This window comes from Sinocyclocheilus anshuiensis, unplaced genomic scaffold, assembly GCF_001515605.1.
Source record: "Sinocyclocheilus anshuiensis isolate Anshui unplaced genomic scaffold, SAMN03320099.WGS_v1.1 scaffold394, whole genome shotgun sequence".
Lineage (NCBI taxonomy): Eukaryota > Metazoa > Chordata > Actinopteri > Cypriniformes > Cyprinidae > Sinocyclocheilus > Sinocyclocheilus anshuiensis.
In genome coordinates, this window is record NW_015542343.1 from 273,467 (window position 1) to 292,401 (window position 18,935).

The 18,935-nt window shown below is 35.5% G+C and overlaps 1 protein-coding gene across 1 annotated transcript in view; it reads left to right on the forward strand.

Annotated features, from left to right (window-relative positions):
* The first annotated feature begins 1,193 nt into the window (after positions 1–1,193).
* The window catches only part of gpm6bb (glycoprotein M6Bb), a 48,563-nt gene continuing 30,821 nt past the window's right edge, over positions 1,194–18,935 (forward strand). The window contains exon 1 of the mRNA XM_016489762.1: positions 1,194–1,291. Within this exon, the coding sequence (XP_016345248.1) occupies positions 1,288–1,291 (4 nt within the window). The 5' untranslated portion in view covers positions 1,194–1,287. The remainder of the gene's footprint in view (positions 1,292–18,935) is intronic.

The following is an 18,935-nucleotide window of genomic DNA, read 5'->3' on the forward strand; positions in this document are numbered from 1 at the left end:
AACAACAACAATAATAATAAATAATAACAACAACAATAATAATAATTAATAATGATGATAATAATAATTAATAATAATAATACTACTACTACTACTAATAATAATAATTAATAATGATAATAATAATTAATAATAATAATAATAATAATAATAATAATGATTATTATTATTATTAGTCAACTTATAAATTAGTTAGCTAATGGTTGACATTTGAAATTATATTAAAAATATTATTTACACTAACTGGTTATGTTGTGGACTGCATGTATTAGAGACATAACATCATACCTGATACATATACAATACATGATGTAATAATAACAATAATAATAATAATATTATAAGTCAGCGAATGGTTAACATTTTTTATATTTTATTGTATTTTTTATATTTACACTAAATTAGCTGGTCATTTGTGGACCATGTTTTAGAGACATAATAACATAAATGATAAAATATGTATAATAATAATAATAATAATAATAATAATCGTATTAATCATCATAATCATCATCATCAGCAGCATAATCATTAGTATTATAATCATTAATACGTTTATAAATTAGTTAACTAATTTATAACTTGACATTTAAATATAATTTACATTAAATTATTATTAATATTATTATTATTAGTCAGCTTATAAATTAGCCAACTAATGGTTAGCATTCAAGCTTTTTATTTTTTTAAAATTACACTAAATTAATTGATCATATCTGAACTGCATGTGTAAGAGACATAGTCTCATAGCTAATAAAATATATAAAATATCTGATGAAATAATAATCTTATTAATAATAATAATTATTATTATTATAATAAATATCAATATTAATAATAATAATAATTATTATTATTAGTCAACTTATAAATTAGTTAGCTAATGGTTGACATTTGACATTATATTAAAAATAATATTAACACTAAATTAACTGGTTATGTTGTGGACTGCATGTATTAGAGACATAACATCATACCTGATACATATACAATACATGATGTAATAATAATAATAATCTTATTCATCATCATAATAAGTATTATTATTACTAGTCAGACTGTATTATCTGATTTTGCATTATATATATTTATTTCTTTATTTTAGCAGCCCTTATTACAGACTGGGCGGGGGGCGGGGCGTGGGTGATCCCTGCTGCTGACGTCACGCGCTCGAGCACCTCCTCTCAGCGTTGGCGCGTCAGTCTGCGTTCCGTTATCCGTTATTATTATTAAACGCTCAACAGTTGACGCGACTGCAGCAGAAGAAGTGCTGGGACGCTTGAAAAAATGGGTAAGTAAACTTGAAAACCGACTTCATTAAATTTCACTCGCGCTGTAACGTTAGTTTGAAAGTTTGAGCGTTTTTCGCCTCAAGACAGCGACGGTTTACCTCAGAACGGACGCGCGAAATATAACGCACGTCTCTCTTTCTGAGTTTCTGTTCAAAGTCGTTGTGTTTCTTCGTGTCTGACTCGTTTAAAGGTGGTCAGTGTTAGTCCAGGTAACTGAGCAGCTCTGAGAAGTGAGATTATGGATTAGACTAAAGAGATTTATTACCGCGAGCGCATTTGATGTCAGCCGTGACCAACAGAAACCAATCAAACTCCGACTAAACAAGAGCAGTGTCTGTACAAGAGACTGTAGTTTGACAGCAGTTCGGTGTTTTGTTGGCTGCAAACTCGATTCTGTTTGAAAATAGAAGGAAATAGAATTTTCCATGGTCTCATCTGTGGTTAAAACGAGTTTCAATCTGGTCTACGTTAGCGATGCTCTTCATTAGGATTGCTTGTTTTCAATGAGCTAATCACTTTATGATAATGCAAACCCAAATAGCATGTCTTTTTTTCTTTGCTTATAACTGAAATCACTGGTTCTCAACTGGGTTTGATTCAGTTTTAAACTGGGTATCCAGAACCTGCATTGTTAGCATAAAAAAACCATTTAAAAATGTATATACAGGTGCATCTCAATAAATTAGAATGTTGTGGAAAAGTTCATTTATTTCAGTAATTCAACTCAAATTGTGAAACTCGTGTACTAAATAAATTCAGTGCACACAGAGTGAAGTAGTTTAAGTCTTTGCTTCTTTTAATTGTGATGATTTTGGCTCACATTTAACAAAAACCCACCAATTCACTATCTCAACAAATTAGAATATGGTGACATGCCAATCAGCTAATCAACTCAAAACACCTGCAAAGGTTTCCTGAGCCTTCAAAATGGTCTCTCAGTTTGGTTCACTAGGCTACACAATCATGGGGAAGACTGCTGATCTGACAGTTGTCCAGAAGACAATCATTGACACCCTTCACAAGGAGGGTAAGCCACAAACATTCATTGCCAAAGAAGCTGGCTGTTCACAGAGTGCTGTATCCAAGCATGTTAACAGAAAGTTGAGTGGAAGGAAAAAGTGTGGAAGAAAAAGATGCACAACCAACCGAGAGAACCGAGAATTTATTGAGATGCACCTGTATAATGAGATTTTGTTGGTGGTTTTTGAGTTGAGGTTTTCAGTGTTGACTTATGTCTAATTTAATGAGATTCTACCAAGTGGCAAATTAATTTGCACCAAAATACTGAAGAGTTTGATTGGATGTACAGATTTTGACAATTTTTTTGGTCTTACCTTTTGAATGTTAACACGTTATTGTACGATGCACAGTTATATGATTAGTTGGATTTGATTGTTGTTCCCTGCTGTCTCTGACCCGTCGTTCATCAACGGTTGTTTTAATCTGGTTTTGCTTTAGGACACAGGTTTTACATTGGACATCCAGAACCAGAACTGTACAAAAAGTATAAAAAAAATATATAATTTCATTATATAATATAGTTTCATTTATGGTTTTTGAGGCTGAGAGCATTCGTTAGTTTTCTTCTTTTTTTCCTCTGTTGTTTGTAGGACAATAATAAAACTTGGCACACTTACAGAAGTTGTCCTGAATAGTAATCTGCCAAATTTTGGGGTCTCTGGGACCGAGTTCATATAACCTGTCCATGTTGAAATGTGTCTAATTTTATAAGCTTCCTCCAAACTGTAGATAAATTTGCATCAAAATACAGAAGAGTTTGATTGGATGTACAACGTTGACACCAACAACAAATATAATTTCATTATATAATATAGTTTCATGTATGGTTTTTGAGGCTGAGAGCATTCGTTAGTTTTCTTCTTTTTTTTCCTCTGTTGTTTGTAGGACAATAATAAAACTTGGCACACTTACAGAAGTTGTCCTGAATAGTAATCTGCCAAATTTTGGGGTCTCTGGGACCGAGTTCATATAACCTGTCCATGTTGAAATGTGTCTAATTTTATAAGCTTCCTCCAAACTGTAGATAAATTTGCATCAAAATACAGAAGAGTTTGATTGGATGTACAACGTTGACACCAACAACAAACCATACGGGAAGGGTTTTTTGTTTCAGGGTTTCTGCAAGTCATAAAAAGGTCTTAATTTGCCCTTCCACAAATGAAGGCCTTAGAACGATCTTAAATAAGAGCAGAAAGTCTTAAATTAATAAAGACATGGCATTGAATGTCATATTCAATGTAACTATCCACGTCAACATTTTGGTTTTCCAATTCAAGTATCTAAATCTTTAGATACATTTATGTGAGATTCAGCTAATTTGACAAGCTTCTACCAAGTAGATTGAATTTCACCAATAGATGAATTTGCACCAAAATACTGAAGAGTTTGATTGGATGTGCAAACTTTGACAAAAGTACAAGTGTGTAGTTTTACAATGCACAATTATATGATTAGTTGCATTTAGTTTGCATTCAGATTTGCTTTTCTCTGCTTTCCCTGACCCTTCATTCATCAACAGTTGTGCTTAATCTCAGTGTAAAGTCTTGTATAATGTGTCCTGCAGATGTTTGCATAGATGTTGAGCGAGTAGAGTAGTGTGTATTGTGTCGGCTCTCTGGGTTTCCACTCTGAAGCAGGCAGAAGAGGAGAGAGAGGCGCCACTTCCACGGATGTTTACCACTATTTAAAAGCTCCCGACTGAATTATGGGCTTTGGGACACTAAGAAGGGCTGTAGGCCAGATGGGCGAGCACTGAGACAAGGATGAACGCTCTCTCTGTCTGTCTGTTCATGTTCAGACCTCAGGAATCTGCCTCATCACTTGGTTATCCGATTAACCTGTTTTTAGTTTCAGCACAGTAACTGTAGCATTTAAACTTAAAGCAACACAAACGTAGATGTTCTGAAGAATCTTAATGCATAATTCAAATATTCTTCTAAACATAAAAGCTCCATTAATTAAACAGCGACATACTATGAATGCTTATTTCTGCCACAGAATAAAGAAGTAAACTTTTTATCTCGCAATTCTGACCTTTTTTATCGCATTTCTGAGGAAAAAAAGAGAATTGCGGAATGCAAACTCAGAAACTGAATTGCAACCTTAGAATTGCAAGATGTTAACTTGAAATTGAGACGTAAAGATGTAAACTAAAGATGCATGCTATAGATAAGAGATGTAAAGATGTAAACTTCCAGTTGTGAGTTTATAATTTGCAATTCTTATAAAAAAAGTCAGAATTGAGAGAAAAAAATCTGAATTGCGAGATGAACTCAAATGCGAGATATAAAGATGTAAACTAAATATATAAAGATATACGTTATAAAGTTGTAAATGTACAAGTGCGACTTTATAACTCACCCGTTATGAGGAAAAAAGTGCAAAATGTTAACTCACAGTTGCGAGATATAAACATGTAAAATAATAATATGAGATATAAAGATGTAAACGTTCAATTGTGAGTTTATAACTTACAGTTTCGGAGGAAAAATCTGAATTTCAAGATTTAAACCCAAAATTACAAGTTTAAAAACTTGCAATTGGGAGATATAAACTTGCTATTATGAGAAAAAATCAGAATGGCGAGATGTTAATTTGCAATTGCGAGAAATAAAAATGTGAATTAAAGATATAAAAAAAATGAAATAATAAAGATCTAAACTCAAATTTATGAGATGATAGCTTAAATGTGAGATATAAACTTGCAAATGTGAGAAAAAAAAATCTAATATAAGCTAAAAAAGTTGCAGTGGAAACAAGCTTCCATAACATAGATTTGGAATGAAACGAGGGCAAGTAAATTTGGCTGAACTACTGCTTTAAATACTCCTGGTGATATCTTGCAAGCCAACATCTTGTTTTTATTTATGCTTTGAAGTCCAAAAGCATTTCCTCGTTAAGTCAATGCCGTTTCATCCTTTGTTTTTTACGACATGAACTCAAGCTCGTTTTCCACAGAAGTGAGTTCTCCAGAAATGTTTGGAGGAAGCTGGCGGGAGTGAAAAAGCAGACGAAAACAGAACCGGCTTGATTCGGCCCGCCGCAGCTGACAGTGTGAGAACGTGTGAGAGCATTGGTTTGTTCTCTCTCACAGCGCTGGCTTTGTGTGTCTAGTTCATCGGCCGTGTCTTTGTGTGACTCCAGAGACTGTTAACGTGAAGTAGGTCCAGTGAGTTGGGACATCCTGAGGAGAATAAAGCAGTGAATGAGGGGCCTCCTCAATGAAGTCCTGCAATGCAGCTGCATGTAATCCATAGTTAGACAAACTCACAGGCTGTACTGTTACTCTAAACGTTTGATTCTTTGGATATTTTACAGATTTGTGAATGGCTGCTTTTGTGTTATACAGAATATGACACATTGATTCAAATGCCAAATTCTCTTTTATGTTCCATGGAGAAAATAACAACATACTATGGACTCACAATTCTGAGAAAAACATTGAGTTGTGAGATTTAAATGTGCAATTATGAGTTTATTACTTGCGATTGCAAAATATATACTCTTAATTGTGAGGGAAAAAGTCAGAATTGCGAATTATAGACACGTAAACTAAAGATTTAAAGAAAAGATGTATAAATATGTATTTATAACTTGAAATTCTGAGGAACAAATCAGTAAACTTGCAATTATGAGTTTATAATTTACAATTGTGAGAAAAGGTCTCATTTGCGATATATAAACAGGTAAAGTAAAGATTTAAAAGGGTCATATGATGCTTTTTTAAAGATCATTATTTTGTGTATTTGGTGTAACAGAATATGTTGACATGCTTTAATGTTCAAAAAACACATTATTTTTCAAATACTGTACATTAGGGGTGTAACGGTACACAAATATGACGGTTCGGTACGTACCTCGGTTTTAACGTCACGGTTCGGTATGATTTCGGTACAGCAGGGGGAAAATTTTTTTTTTTTTAAATGGTTTACTGAACAAGTTGCTCTTTCTTTAAATACATTCAGTTATAGTTTAAATGTTCTTAGTGATAAAAATCTACCTCAGCTGAAAGGAAAACTTGAAATCGCATCATATGACCCCTTTAAAGAGATGTAAAGATGTATACTTAATTGCAAGCTTAGAACTTGAAATTTGGAGGGGGAAAAAAATCAGAATTGTGAGATCTTGCAATCGCACGATATAAACTCGCAATTGTGAGAAAAAATAAAAACGAAATATAAACTAAAGATTCAAATATAACTTGTTCTTTTTGATTGACTCGTTAAAAGAACCAGTTCATATGAGTCGTTTGTCAGTGATTCAGAATAGACATATCATGCTGTGTGTTTGTGTGCAGCCTGCAAAGACATCGTATTAAAAATAGTTTGTCTATTTATATGGCTTTTATTATGGTGTTGTCCACAAAAAGCGACCAGTGTTTAGTTTTTACATGCAGTTTATCAAAATGAATCAATGAATTGAATATATTTAAATTAGGGGCCAAGCCCACTTGCATTTGTTAGTTAGCCCACAGTTATGATTCATTGTTATGTAAAGCACTTTAAATTACCACTGTGTATGAAATGTGCTATATAAATTGCTTACAGTGCGTTAGAATTGATCCTAACAAGTGTTCCACAAACTGAACTATAGCCTCAGTTCTTATACTGTAGCTGTTTTCATTCTCTCGTGGACGGTCATTTTATTAATTCTGGAAAGATTTAGTCACTTTTACATTCTGCCAGCACTGCCTCAGTGTTGACAACATCCAGAACAGCACAAGCATCGTATTGGCTTGTAATGAAATGTTTTGATTTGATTCACAGGAGAGTTTATATATTTAAAATCTCTGGGTGTGGTTGTGGTTGTTTGACTTGGTGGTTGTTTCATGGTTTGTCACGTTTCGAAGGAAAATGTGTCATCTGTTGGTCAGAACTAATTTCTGTCTTGTGTCTGTTGCTGCTCCTCTCCCGCAGTGTGCCAGTGTGTTTTTCCTAAAGTCAACATGAAATCCAATTTTACCCTATTTTGCTCCTTAACGCATGTCTCTTGTCTTATCTCATTGTGTGTAATGATTCATCAGTGCATGTTGTTCCAAAGAAAAATGTTGTAATCTTTTATCAAAACATTCCACTTCTGAAATGACTCTTTCAATCCCTCCTGACTTTTTAAATATAAAAACGCCCGCTTCCGCCCCCCCCCATAAATTCCTGATGGATACTATCAAGCTCCTCCCACCAATCTTTTTCTTGTTCTGGTTATCTCAAAAATGAATCACATTATTGAAGTTAAATGAGTTGCAAATGGCATTTCATGTTGATTTTAAGGTTGATCTATCTGTACACCTTCTATCCGGACCGTAACAAACATAATTCTTTAATTTCCATTTTAATTGTGAAGTGTTATGACTTACACTCTTCTATCAGCTTTACATTTGACCCTTAACACTTAAAGTGAACGTGATTTTTGTTGGGAACTTGCAAGCGTGTCACGTCTACTGCCTGGAGTTGATGAAAAGCTGATAAATCATAAAATATAAAATGAAAAATAAAAAAAGATAAATTTTTTACATTAAAAAAATATATATTTTATTCTTCTACCTGCATGTCATGTGACCATTATTCGACATCAGAGAACCGTGAACTTGCAAATGTTTTGTTAAATTATTGAAATATTAACTTAAAATCTCATGTAAAAATTTTAGCTCAAAGGCATTCAGCTGAGAAATAACGCAAAGCGAGATCTTGTTTCTGAAGCTCTGTGATTTGTTCAAGGTGTTGTGACGGAAAGGTCAAACCAAAGGTCACCTTCAGGTGTTTGACCGTGCAGCGTAACGCTAAAGAAACAAAGATGGCATGATGTGTCCTGCATAGTTGTTGCTCTTGTAATCTTTATCTCCTCGCTTCTCCCAGAAGTGGTTCACTGGTCCTGTCCATCATGTTTATTTGTTTCTCCTCATAATCACAGCACACAAAGAGGAGCATTGTGAGTTAAGATATGAAATGATATGGAGGCGGTGGTGCTGAGTGGGAATGCTTGCTCAAGCATGGCCAATTTCCCTCACATTTGGGCATCAAAGGGCCATTCACAAGACAAGAGGAGCAAGAGCGAGTCGAATTTGTGGCCTTGCCCTGAATCGTTTCAGAGCCACGTGATTGAGCTGGCAAGGAGCTCAAAAGTGTTCGTTAGAGATTTATAAATTAGTATATTAGCGCTACTGAAATCTCCAGACTTCAGTGGCTGTCTTTGGCCTTTCCAATCCAAATGTCAGTGAGAAGACTAAAGGGTAGACCTGTTATTTATGAAGAACGGCTCAATAGAAAGATCTACCTCTTCGTTTGCAATAATTTTTTTCATTTGTCATAGTTTTTAAGTGGCCGAGGACAGCTTGGGATGTTTTTTACCCAGATTTTTGGCATTATGTAATGTTATTAAATAGAGACACTACTGGTTGACGGCTGTCAAGACTAGACGGTATAATTAACATCAAAATCCCTACAAAAGGCTTAAAAATTTTAAAACTCTTAGCCATGATTGTTGTTTAAATTGCTTTTGATGTAAAATTGTGATTTATGCATTAGTTTGCGTTGAACGTGTGAAAAGCCTCGTTGAAATGATTCACTTTGCATTATAGCACATATTCATTGTACAGTTTTTCCATGACACCATTCAGCATTGCTGTGTGGACCATATCGATGGGAAACAGTGGAAATAAATCGATATGTTTTTCCCGGTTGACCTGTTTATATTGCTGAACGCCAAGAACAGTAACCAGGACATATACGAGTAACAAAAATGTAAACAAGAATCAGTCATTTTTACATTTCTGGGTCAAAACAAGAGGAATCAAGACATTTCATACAGGTGGTAGGGAAACCTGTCAATCATATGAATAAAGGGACATGATTGGTTGCTGCATTGAGGATTTGTCCGAGGAGTTCAGACTGTAAATTCTGATTGGATGAGCATCATTTAGAGTCGTAAAATATCACATTAATAACCTCATCTTGACGTGTTTGTCACATTCCACATCAGTATTCAATGTTTATTCTTTGCTCTCATGTGTAAATAACACACAACTCCTCCTCACTGATAGCTGCGATAATGTTTATAACTGTATAAACTACACTGATTTTTCGAAGTTGTAAGAGTGTGTTTAACAAGAAAACACAAAACTCATCTACTTCAAAATCTCGTATTTTATGCAACGTGTTACTTAAATTTTTTTGTTTTGTATGCAATGATAAAATTTACTAGCCATTTATGAGTGAAAATAGTTTTTTGACACATTTCAGATGCATGATGTATCATCTAAACTAGGCTTGCCGTGATAGACGGTGTTGACGGTGATACTGGTGTTAAGCCGCAACACCGGTTACGTCACTTGCCCACTGCGTCACCGACCCCCACCGTCGTTTTGATTTTTTTATAGAAATAAAAATCTTTTAGTACAGTAAAAGAACAGACACTACAATTAAAAACTGAACGCGGCTGCTCAATGCAGCGTGCCGAACGACAGTCGCATCACAGATCAGATTTCATTTCTCCAGTGAGGAGAGTGAGTCGAGCTAACTGACAAGAAGAGTGAGGTGAGGTGAGACAGACAAGACGATCGCGGATGATTTAGTTTCGAAACGAAATGCAAAAGCGCCTGTTTGGCAATATTATTAACCGGTGGGAAAATTTCCTCACCGTCACAACCCTAATCTAAACATACCCTTGTTTGAGAATTAATGGGGTTTTAAACATTATTTAAGGGGAATGTAGTGTCATTTTTCGAGTATATAAACCATTTCCTGTTATCTGCCGCTCTTGGATGGAGTCTTTTTAGTTGCTATTTTTCTTCATTGTGTTCGTTGGTTGTTCTTACTGGCCAGATCTTAAACCCCTGCGTGAAATGATATCTACGGTCCTCCTTCACTCGTATTTCCTGGCTTTGACTGTTTCAAAACTCGCTGCGTCGTTTTAAGTCAAATACGCTCAAATAGTCACGATTTTTGTGAAACCTTTGAACCCCGACTGTACTCATTTGCCACAGAAATGAAGAGGGTCGCTTTTTTCCACATTTCCGTGGTCTCGGTTTGAACTGTCTGAGTGAAAGTTATTGGTAATGTGGCTTTAAAGGGAGTCGAAAGGCTTGAAGTTTTTGGCAGCGGGCCTGTGGAGCACATTCAAGACTTTACAGATAGCTCTTTGTGCTGTGCTCATTTACTGCTAGACAAAAGCCTCTGAATCGCTTCATTTGGCCACCGAGGAGCCCTCAACATATGAATGGCCTGATGGAATCGCCACAGACTCTCAATTCGTAGCCGCATTAAGAAACCAAAATGTTTTTTTTTTTTTGGAGAAAATGAGCATGCTGTGCAAAACTTGGTTGCTTACACTCATCGGTCAAAAGAGTCCATGTGATATTCTGGTTTCTAGATATGGCTCGTATTCCTCCCTTTTTATCAGTTTATTGACTCTGGAAAGTATTTCTTTGACAATGCATTATCATCTGGAGTTGTTTGATCACAGTTTCGGGAATGGCGCTGACAGCAATAATAACATTAAGCTCTCAGTTGTCTTCGTGGTAGGATTAGACAGGCTCATTACTTTCCTCACCCCAAATTCCCCTGTGATTCACTCAAGAGTCCCTCAAGCACAGCTAAAGCATGTTATGTAACACATCCATGATTCACCTCCTGGTTGATATTTGTGATTCAGTCACTTGTGATTCTGGGTTTGTGCGCATGAGGCTGCTCTGGTTGACATCAGCCGATTTCAGCTGGTGTTGCATCTTAAAGGAATAGTTCACCTAAAAATAAAAAAAATGCTGAAATGTGCTCACCCTCAGACCATCCAAGATGTAGATGAGTTTGTTTACTCATCAGATTTGGAGAAATGTAGCATTGCATCACTGTCTCAGCAATGGATGCTCTGCAGTGAATGGGTGCCGTCAGAATGAGAGTCCAAACAGCTGATAAAAACATCACAATAATCCACAAGTAATCCACACCACTCCAGTCCATCAGTTAACGTCTGGAGAAGACAAAAGAAACAAATCCATCAAGATGTTTTTAACTTCAAACAATTGCTTGTGTGGACAAAATACAAGTCCATAATCAATAATAGCACTTCCTCTGAATCAGGAGAGAAATCTGCACAGATCAAGCACTGTTTACAAGCCAAAACGGCTCTAAACAGCTCTAAACAAATATGTAGGTGCATTTTGATGTGAGAGACAACAGGAGATGAACGTTTTCACCGGAGGAAGCGTTATTATGTTTTATGGACTCATATTTTAGCCAGAAGCAACAGTTTGAAGTTAAAAACGTCTCAATGATGGATTTGTTTCTTACAAACACGCAGCTTTTGTCTTCTCCAGATGTTAACTGATGGACTGGAGTGGTGTGGATTACTTGTGGATTATTGTGATGTTTTTATCAGCTGTTTGGACTCTCATTCTGACGGCACCCATTCACTTCAGAGGATCCATTCCTGTAATTCCCCAGCATGAATGTTCAGGATCTTCCTCAACCGTGGCATTAAATTAGGCTGTTATGTGTAAAGAACATGTGGGCCAAACAGATGACCGTATCCCAAGATTCCTGAGCTTCCCTTCACACGATACGACAGCTGCATGTAATTCAATAGCGTGTGAGTTAACAGCATATTGGCAGATTTGGGAATTGGAAATAGGGTAGTATTTCATGGTTCACATGAAAATGCTTTCGGGAAGTTAACATATCATGTGGTGCAACATTCTATAGTGCATCTCAGACTGCTATAAACATAATTTTAAGTCTTTCATAATTAGAATCACCTCTCATGAGACAACACCGCAGGACCATTACAAATGAACTAGTAAATTGAAATGGATTATTACAATGGATGATTAAATTGAAATTGTGTTTTAAAAGCCTACACTTTTAACCTAAAACTTAATCCATATACACATCATGCTGAATATATGCAATGCAGAATTGGTCCCTTGACCCAAGAGACAAATCTTATGTGTCATATGTGGTTGATATATGTGCTAGAGGTTGAAGGGGGATTTGGTGGGAAAGTTCTTTTGCTGATTTCTGCATAAAGTGTTTTTTGACGTGCAGATGATTCATGAATTGTGTCCAGTCCTGGTTAAACACAGCTGTCATATGCATTCTCTATAGGTTTCAGCAACCACAGGCATTTGCAGTTTGATAGCAACCGTTCATTTATTTAATTTACACACCAGATTTGTGTGAGCAGTTTGTGAACACATTGCTGAGGCAAAATCAGTACGTTTTTGTCTGTGTAACCCTTATAATACTATTAAGTTATAGACTTTGCTCAATGATGAAAGAAAATGTTTACAAATAGATACTGTTAGCTTAAAGGTTGTGTTGCATTTCAGGTTAATTAACAGTATTAAAGGAATAGTTCACCCAAAAATTTAAATTTGCTGAAAATGTGCTCACCCTCAGGCCAACCAAGATTAGGATGAGTTTGTTTCTTCATCAGATTTGAAGAAATGTAGCATTGCATCACTTGCTCAGCAATAGATGCTCTGCAGTGAATGGGTGCCATCAGAATGAGAGTCCAAACAGCTTATAAAAACATCACAATAATCCACAAGTAATCCACACCACTGCAGTCCATCAGTTAACATCTGGAGAAGACAAAAGCTGCGTGTTTGTAAAAAACAAATCAATCAATTAGGATGTTTTTAATTTCAGACCTTTGCTAAAATGAGTCCATAATCCATAATAATGCTTCCTCCAGTGAAAAAGTGGTCTGGTCTGAATCAGGAGAGAAATCTGCACAGATCAAGCACCGTTTACAAGCCAAAATAGTCCAGAACAGCTCTAAACAAATATGTGTGTTGATTTTGATGTGAGAGGCAACAGGAGATGAACTTTTTCACTGGATTATGGACTCGTATTTTAGTCAGAAGCAACGGTTTGAAGTTAAAACCGTCAAAATGATATTGTTTCTTACAAACACACAGCTTTTGTCTTCTCAAAACGTTAACTAAGTGGTGTGGTGTGATGTTTTTATCAGCTGTTTGGACTCTCATTCTGACGGCACCCATTCACTGCAGAGCATCCATTGCTGAGCAAGTGATGCAATGCTACATTTCTCCAAATCTGATGAAGAAACAAAATGATCTACATCTTGGATCACCTGATGAGGACATTTTCAGCAAATTTAAATTTTTGGGCGGACTAATAATGGCATACTGTTCAAAATTTGAACTTGATAACTTGTTCCTTAGTTTGGCTAAATGATATCCAGTTTCATATGAGTACTTGAACCTTACTGACAATAAATATCTAATGAATGAAATGGAAATGCTGGTCTAAATAATCGTTTTAAACTATTTTTAGGTGTCTTTTTCTGGTATTCATCAAGTAATCTTTTATAGTGATATATAGGCTACATTAAATTATTGGAGTACGTTTTACGAGAAAATGCTATTTCAGTCTTTCTAATTATTTGTGAAATTTCCTAGCAATTTATGACTGAAAATAGTTTCAAAGTAAATCCTACACCAACTTTTTTTCCAGTGTAATGGACGTTATGTTCCAAATTACATTGATAAAGCTGAACACAGAGCACTTTAATATTGGTGACTGGCTCCAACAATCATCTAGTCAACTCTGTTACGGTGTTTATAACAGGTTGGATTTGAACTGATCTCTGCAGTCATATCTAAAGAGATGAACCAACGAAGTTCAATGGTGGCTTAAACACAAATCGAGTTCTCACGATGGTCGTGCAAAGAGATGTGCATGTCAACATGCACTCACAGAATAAAGGAGTCAGCCATTCAGTTCAGCGTTCTTTAAAACGCATTCAATAGGGCAGCTGTTTATGCTCACGAATATTCAGTGAGTTGAGACATAGTCAGCCGCTTGGATTGATTCAGCGTTCAACAAGTCGGCTATTCTCGATCGATTCAGATGTGAGAATTAATAGACAACATTTGAGATTTGTACAGATATAAAGCTTGCCTTTTACAAATCAGAAAAGGAGATTGTCTTTACTTTTTGTTAGATACAAAGAGCCTTCACACAAACCATCAGCATTCATGGGGTTTTTGGAATAAATTGGCCCTAAGAAATGAAGTCCTTTTTTAACCAAGGCCACATGAATGAAGTAGTTCATCCAAAAATGAAGATCATGTGATGATCATCCGTCACCCTGATCATATTTACATTGAAGCAGTACATAACTGTGATTTTACCACAGCTATGGGGTGTTTTTGTCATGCCTAATACTCCCTTTAACTATTGAGTGGTTTATTGCTTTTATAAAGCTCGGTGCATTTAAGGAACAGTTCACTCAAAAATGAAAATTTGCTGAAAATGTGCTCACCCTCAAGTCATCCAAGCTGTAGATGAGTTTGTTTCTTCATCAGGTTTGGAGAAATGTAGCATTGCATCAGTGTCTCAGCAACAGATGCTCTGCAGTGAATGGGTGCCGTCAGAATGAGAGTCCAAACAGCTGATAAAAACATCACAATAATCCACAAGTAATCCACAGCACTCCAGTCCATCAGTTAACATCTGGAGAAGACAAAAGCTGAAACAAATCCAGAATCCATAATAACGCTTCCTCCAGTGAAAAAGTGGTCTGGTCTGAATCAGGAGAGAAATCTGCACAGATCAAGCACTGTTTACAAGCAAAAACAGTCCAAAACAGCTCTAAACAAATATGTGGCTGGATTTTGATGAGAGAGACAACAGGAGGAAGCGTTATTATCAACTCAAATTTTGGCCAAGTTAAATTGCCTTTATGATGGATTTGTTTCTATAGCACATAAAGTGTTTATAAACAACTTTTCATTAAATCAGAACTTGCAGTCATAACTATCAGTTTTATATAGTTCTTCATTGATGTGCTTACTGCAAGGATGAATACAGATAGTACTGTGATTTCTGGTCAGTTTCTACAAGAAACATCTGGGTTCATGTTTTTCTAAGCTTTATTTTTCTCTTTACTGAGGTGCCAACCAGCGGGTGTAAAGTCACATGACAGGGCAAATTGTGGTTTTAAACAACCTCAGAAGAGCTCAGTTCCCCCCAAGCCCTAAAAACCAACAACACAAACATGCAATTAGAGATGTGCTGATTCAGAGGTCCTGGGGAACGTTGGGTTGAAGGCTACCAATTAGGTTTTGGAGGGAATTTTCCCCCCAACACAGTCAGCGAGAGCCAAAGTAGGACATTAATGGAGTATTTCACCTAAAAATGAACAGTTTTGTTGCCATTCACTCAACTTCATGTAACTCCAAAGTAATATGATTTTCTTTCTTCTTTGTAACACCAATTGAATTATAGAGCTTCTCTTTTTTTTGTACAGTGTTTTATACTGTCAAGCATGAGAAAAGCACCATCATAGTATCATAAGTAGTTTTTAAATCTCATTTGCATCTCATTCTTAAAAAATTGGCATGATTTGTGAGTCTGTCATATGGATTACTTTGATGATAATTTAATAGTCTTATTTTGAAGCTTGGTTGCCATTACAGATAATAATTAACTTTTGTTGTGTGGAAAAAAGCTGCTGGGACATCCTCCTTTTCTGTTTCTTTAGTATAAAGAAATTAATATTTACTTTTATGCATTTAGCAGATGTTTCAATCCAAAGCAACTTACAAAATAGGAGCCATATTGACTAATATGTAGCCAAAACAACAGTGGAGTGAGTGAATGTAAAAGTAAAGTGCTATTAATAAATTCTGCTTCCTGCATTTATATATTTCCTCTGGAAATGAAAGCCATGCACGTAGAAACTGTACTATGTGACAAACACTCGCTAATGGTTTGAGGGGTTCTGATTCTGGACGTGACTTGTGATGGAGTAAATGTTGTGATTTATTTCTTTACAGTATATTCACTCTTGATGGCGGTTCTGTCATCGACTCGTTCCATGAAACAGGTCACCAGACTCACAGATTGATTGACATAAATGTATCTGGGTTGTGGCTCTGAATCAGTGACCTGATGTTGAATGAATGTTTGTTGTTAAAAAGAAAGTAGGTCAGCGTTGCAACATGCAAAAAAATAATTTGTTTATAAAGACATGAAATCCATTAGCCATAACTGCATTACAGTAATTTTTTACTACAGGTAAAAGCTAAAGTCATGGCAACTTATGTTTTTACATTACTTTAACTCCTCAAAATAAGTTGAGCAATTTCAAATTTTTTTTTTTTAAGTTATATTAAATAAAACTTGATTTTTAAAGTCAGTTTAATGTAATTTGCATAGGTTGAAATTACTTTAACAAGTTGATTGTACTTAAAAATTTAAGGCAGCAACTGAACTTATGTTTTTATAAAATAGGAGAAAATTTTTACAGTGAGGTATATATATATAGTTAATGCACTGGCCCCGCCCCCAGACCTGTACATCATCTTACATTTCTTACAGTTGACTGTTGACAAATATGATGCAGGGCAACAACCCTAAAATTCAAGTTATTGGTGCAAAAAATGCCCCTGTATGAGTTTTTGTCTCATATTTATATCATACGATATCACACGAGCAGCGAAAGCAATATAAATGTGATTTTATACAACAGTTCAGTAAATAAGAAGTTAATATTGTGTTATATTTTAAACACAATATTATGTGTTTTTGCTCAATTTTGCAGATAACTTATTACCTTTAAAGCAACAGCAGAACTGTTGTGCGTCTCCTCAGCAACACAGCGGTGTTTAGTTTCTGAATGAATCCGCGTTTTGAACTAATTGAATTAAGACATTTTGTGCTGGCAGATTTTGTTTCTTATTTGGACTATCATTTCATTAAAAAAATAAAAATAATAATAATAAAAACATTAAAGGGATTGTTCACCCAAAAAAAAAAAAAAATCTGTCATCATTTACTCACCCATATGTCGTTTCAAACCTTTCTTTCGTGGAACATAAAAGGTATTTTGAAGACAGTTGGTAACAAAGTTGTTTTGGTTACCAGTGACTTTCATTGTATGAACAAAAAATACTGAGATGTTTCTCAAATGATCTTCTTTTATGTTCCATAGTTTATGTTTGGCCGTTTTAGCCTAAATGATTATGTGTAATACATTTTATGTAGAATCAAATAAAATATTTATTTCTAAAGCTACAATTTGTAATGTCTACATGATACTTTCTAATTTAACACAAAAATAGCTTTAAATAATGTTTTGTGGGTATTTTCACAGTAAAATTTATTTTGCGATTAAGATTAATTAATCGACACATCATGTAAAAACTTTTAATCGACTGACAGCCCTAATATACAGTGGGTACGGAAAGTATTCAGACCCCCTTCAATTTTTCACTCTTTGTTATATTGCAGCCATTTGCTAAAATCATTTAAGTTAATTTTTTTTCCTCATTAATGTACACACAGCACCCCATATTGACAGAAAAACACAGAATCGTTGACATTTTTGCAGATTTATTAAAAAAGAAAAACTTAAATATCACATGGTCCTAAGTATTCAGACCCTTTGCTCAGTATTTAGTAGAAGCACCCTTTTGATCTAATACAGCCATGAGTCTTTTTGGGAAAGATGCAACAAGTTTTTCACACCTGGATTTGGGGATCCTCTGCCATTCCTCCTTGCAGATCCTCTCCAGTTCTGTCAGGTTGGATGGTAAACGTTGGTGGACAGCCATTTTTAGGTCTCTCCAGAGATGCTCAATTGGGTTTAAGTCAGGGCTCTGGCTGGGCCATTCAAGAACAGACACAGAGTTGTTGTGAAGCCACTCCTTCGTTATTTTAGCTTATGATTATCTAATCAAAATAAAAGCGCAGCGCTGAGTCTAGGATGGGTCGGGAACCTTTTTTGACCAGAGCCATTTTTTTATTTTTGGTTAATGCATTTTTCCGAAAGAGCCAAAGTAAAAAATAAAATAAAAATAATAATAATAATAATAATAAATGTGTGTGTGTGTGTGTTTTCAATAACGTTTTAATAATAGTAACTTTATTAGGACCATGGAAACTAAAATACACAAATATGCAACAAATTGTCAAAAATTGTGCAGGGCTATTACTGTGAGGTTGATTTACAACCTGAGAGGGATGAATTCTCTTCAGAGTTCTCTCTCTCTCTCTCTCTGCACACGTGTGTGTGTGTAAGAGACTGAGTGAGTGAAAAATAATGCACGGTGCTGACTGTATTTATGTGAATACACACCAGTTGCAGGCATTTTGACACATTTTGACATTTTTACCGTTTTAGGCATGCCACCGAAGACAAATCTACTCTGCTTGTCCGTGTTCCACTCGGACCTCGCGCGCAGAAAACATCCAGTCAGAAGCGGATTGAGTTCTGTTTCACGGCTTTGAGTTTTTAATACTGTCTTTCTTTTTAATATCAAGAATGTCCCGCTCTTTTTTTGTCTCATTCATTCACGTTCCTTTATTAATAACGCTAACAGTCCCACCCGCTGAGAGCTGCGCGGAAAAAGCGAAAGTAAAAAAAGTATAAAACATATAAAACAAAGTATATGTTTCAGTCCTGTCACTTTTTTACATACTTTTACACTTTTTCTGCTGTTCAAAAAATCTTTCTTTTTGCTATTACCACAAAGCTACGAATCTGAGTGCAGGAGCGTTACCATAGAAACGTCAATGGTTTGCTCGTGACTCTCGCAAACAGCTCTGACCGCGCACTGAACACGCACTTTGGCCGGTACAGAAAATGTATTATTATTTG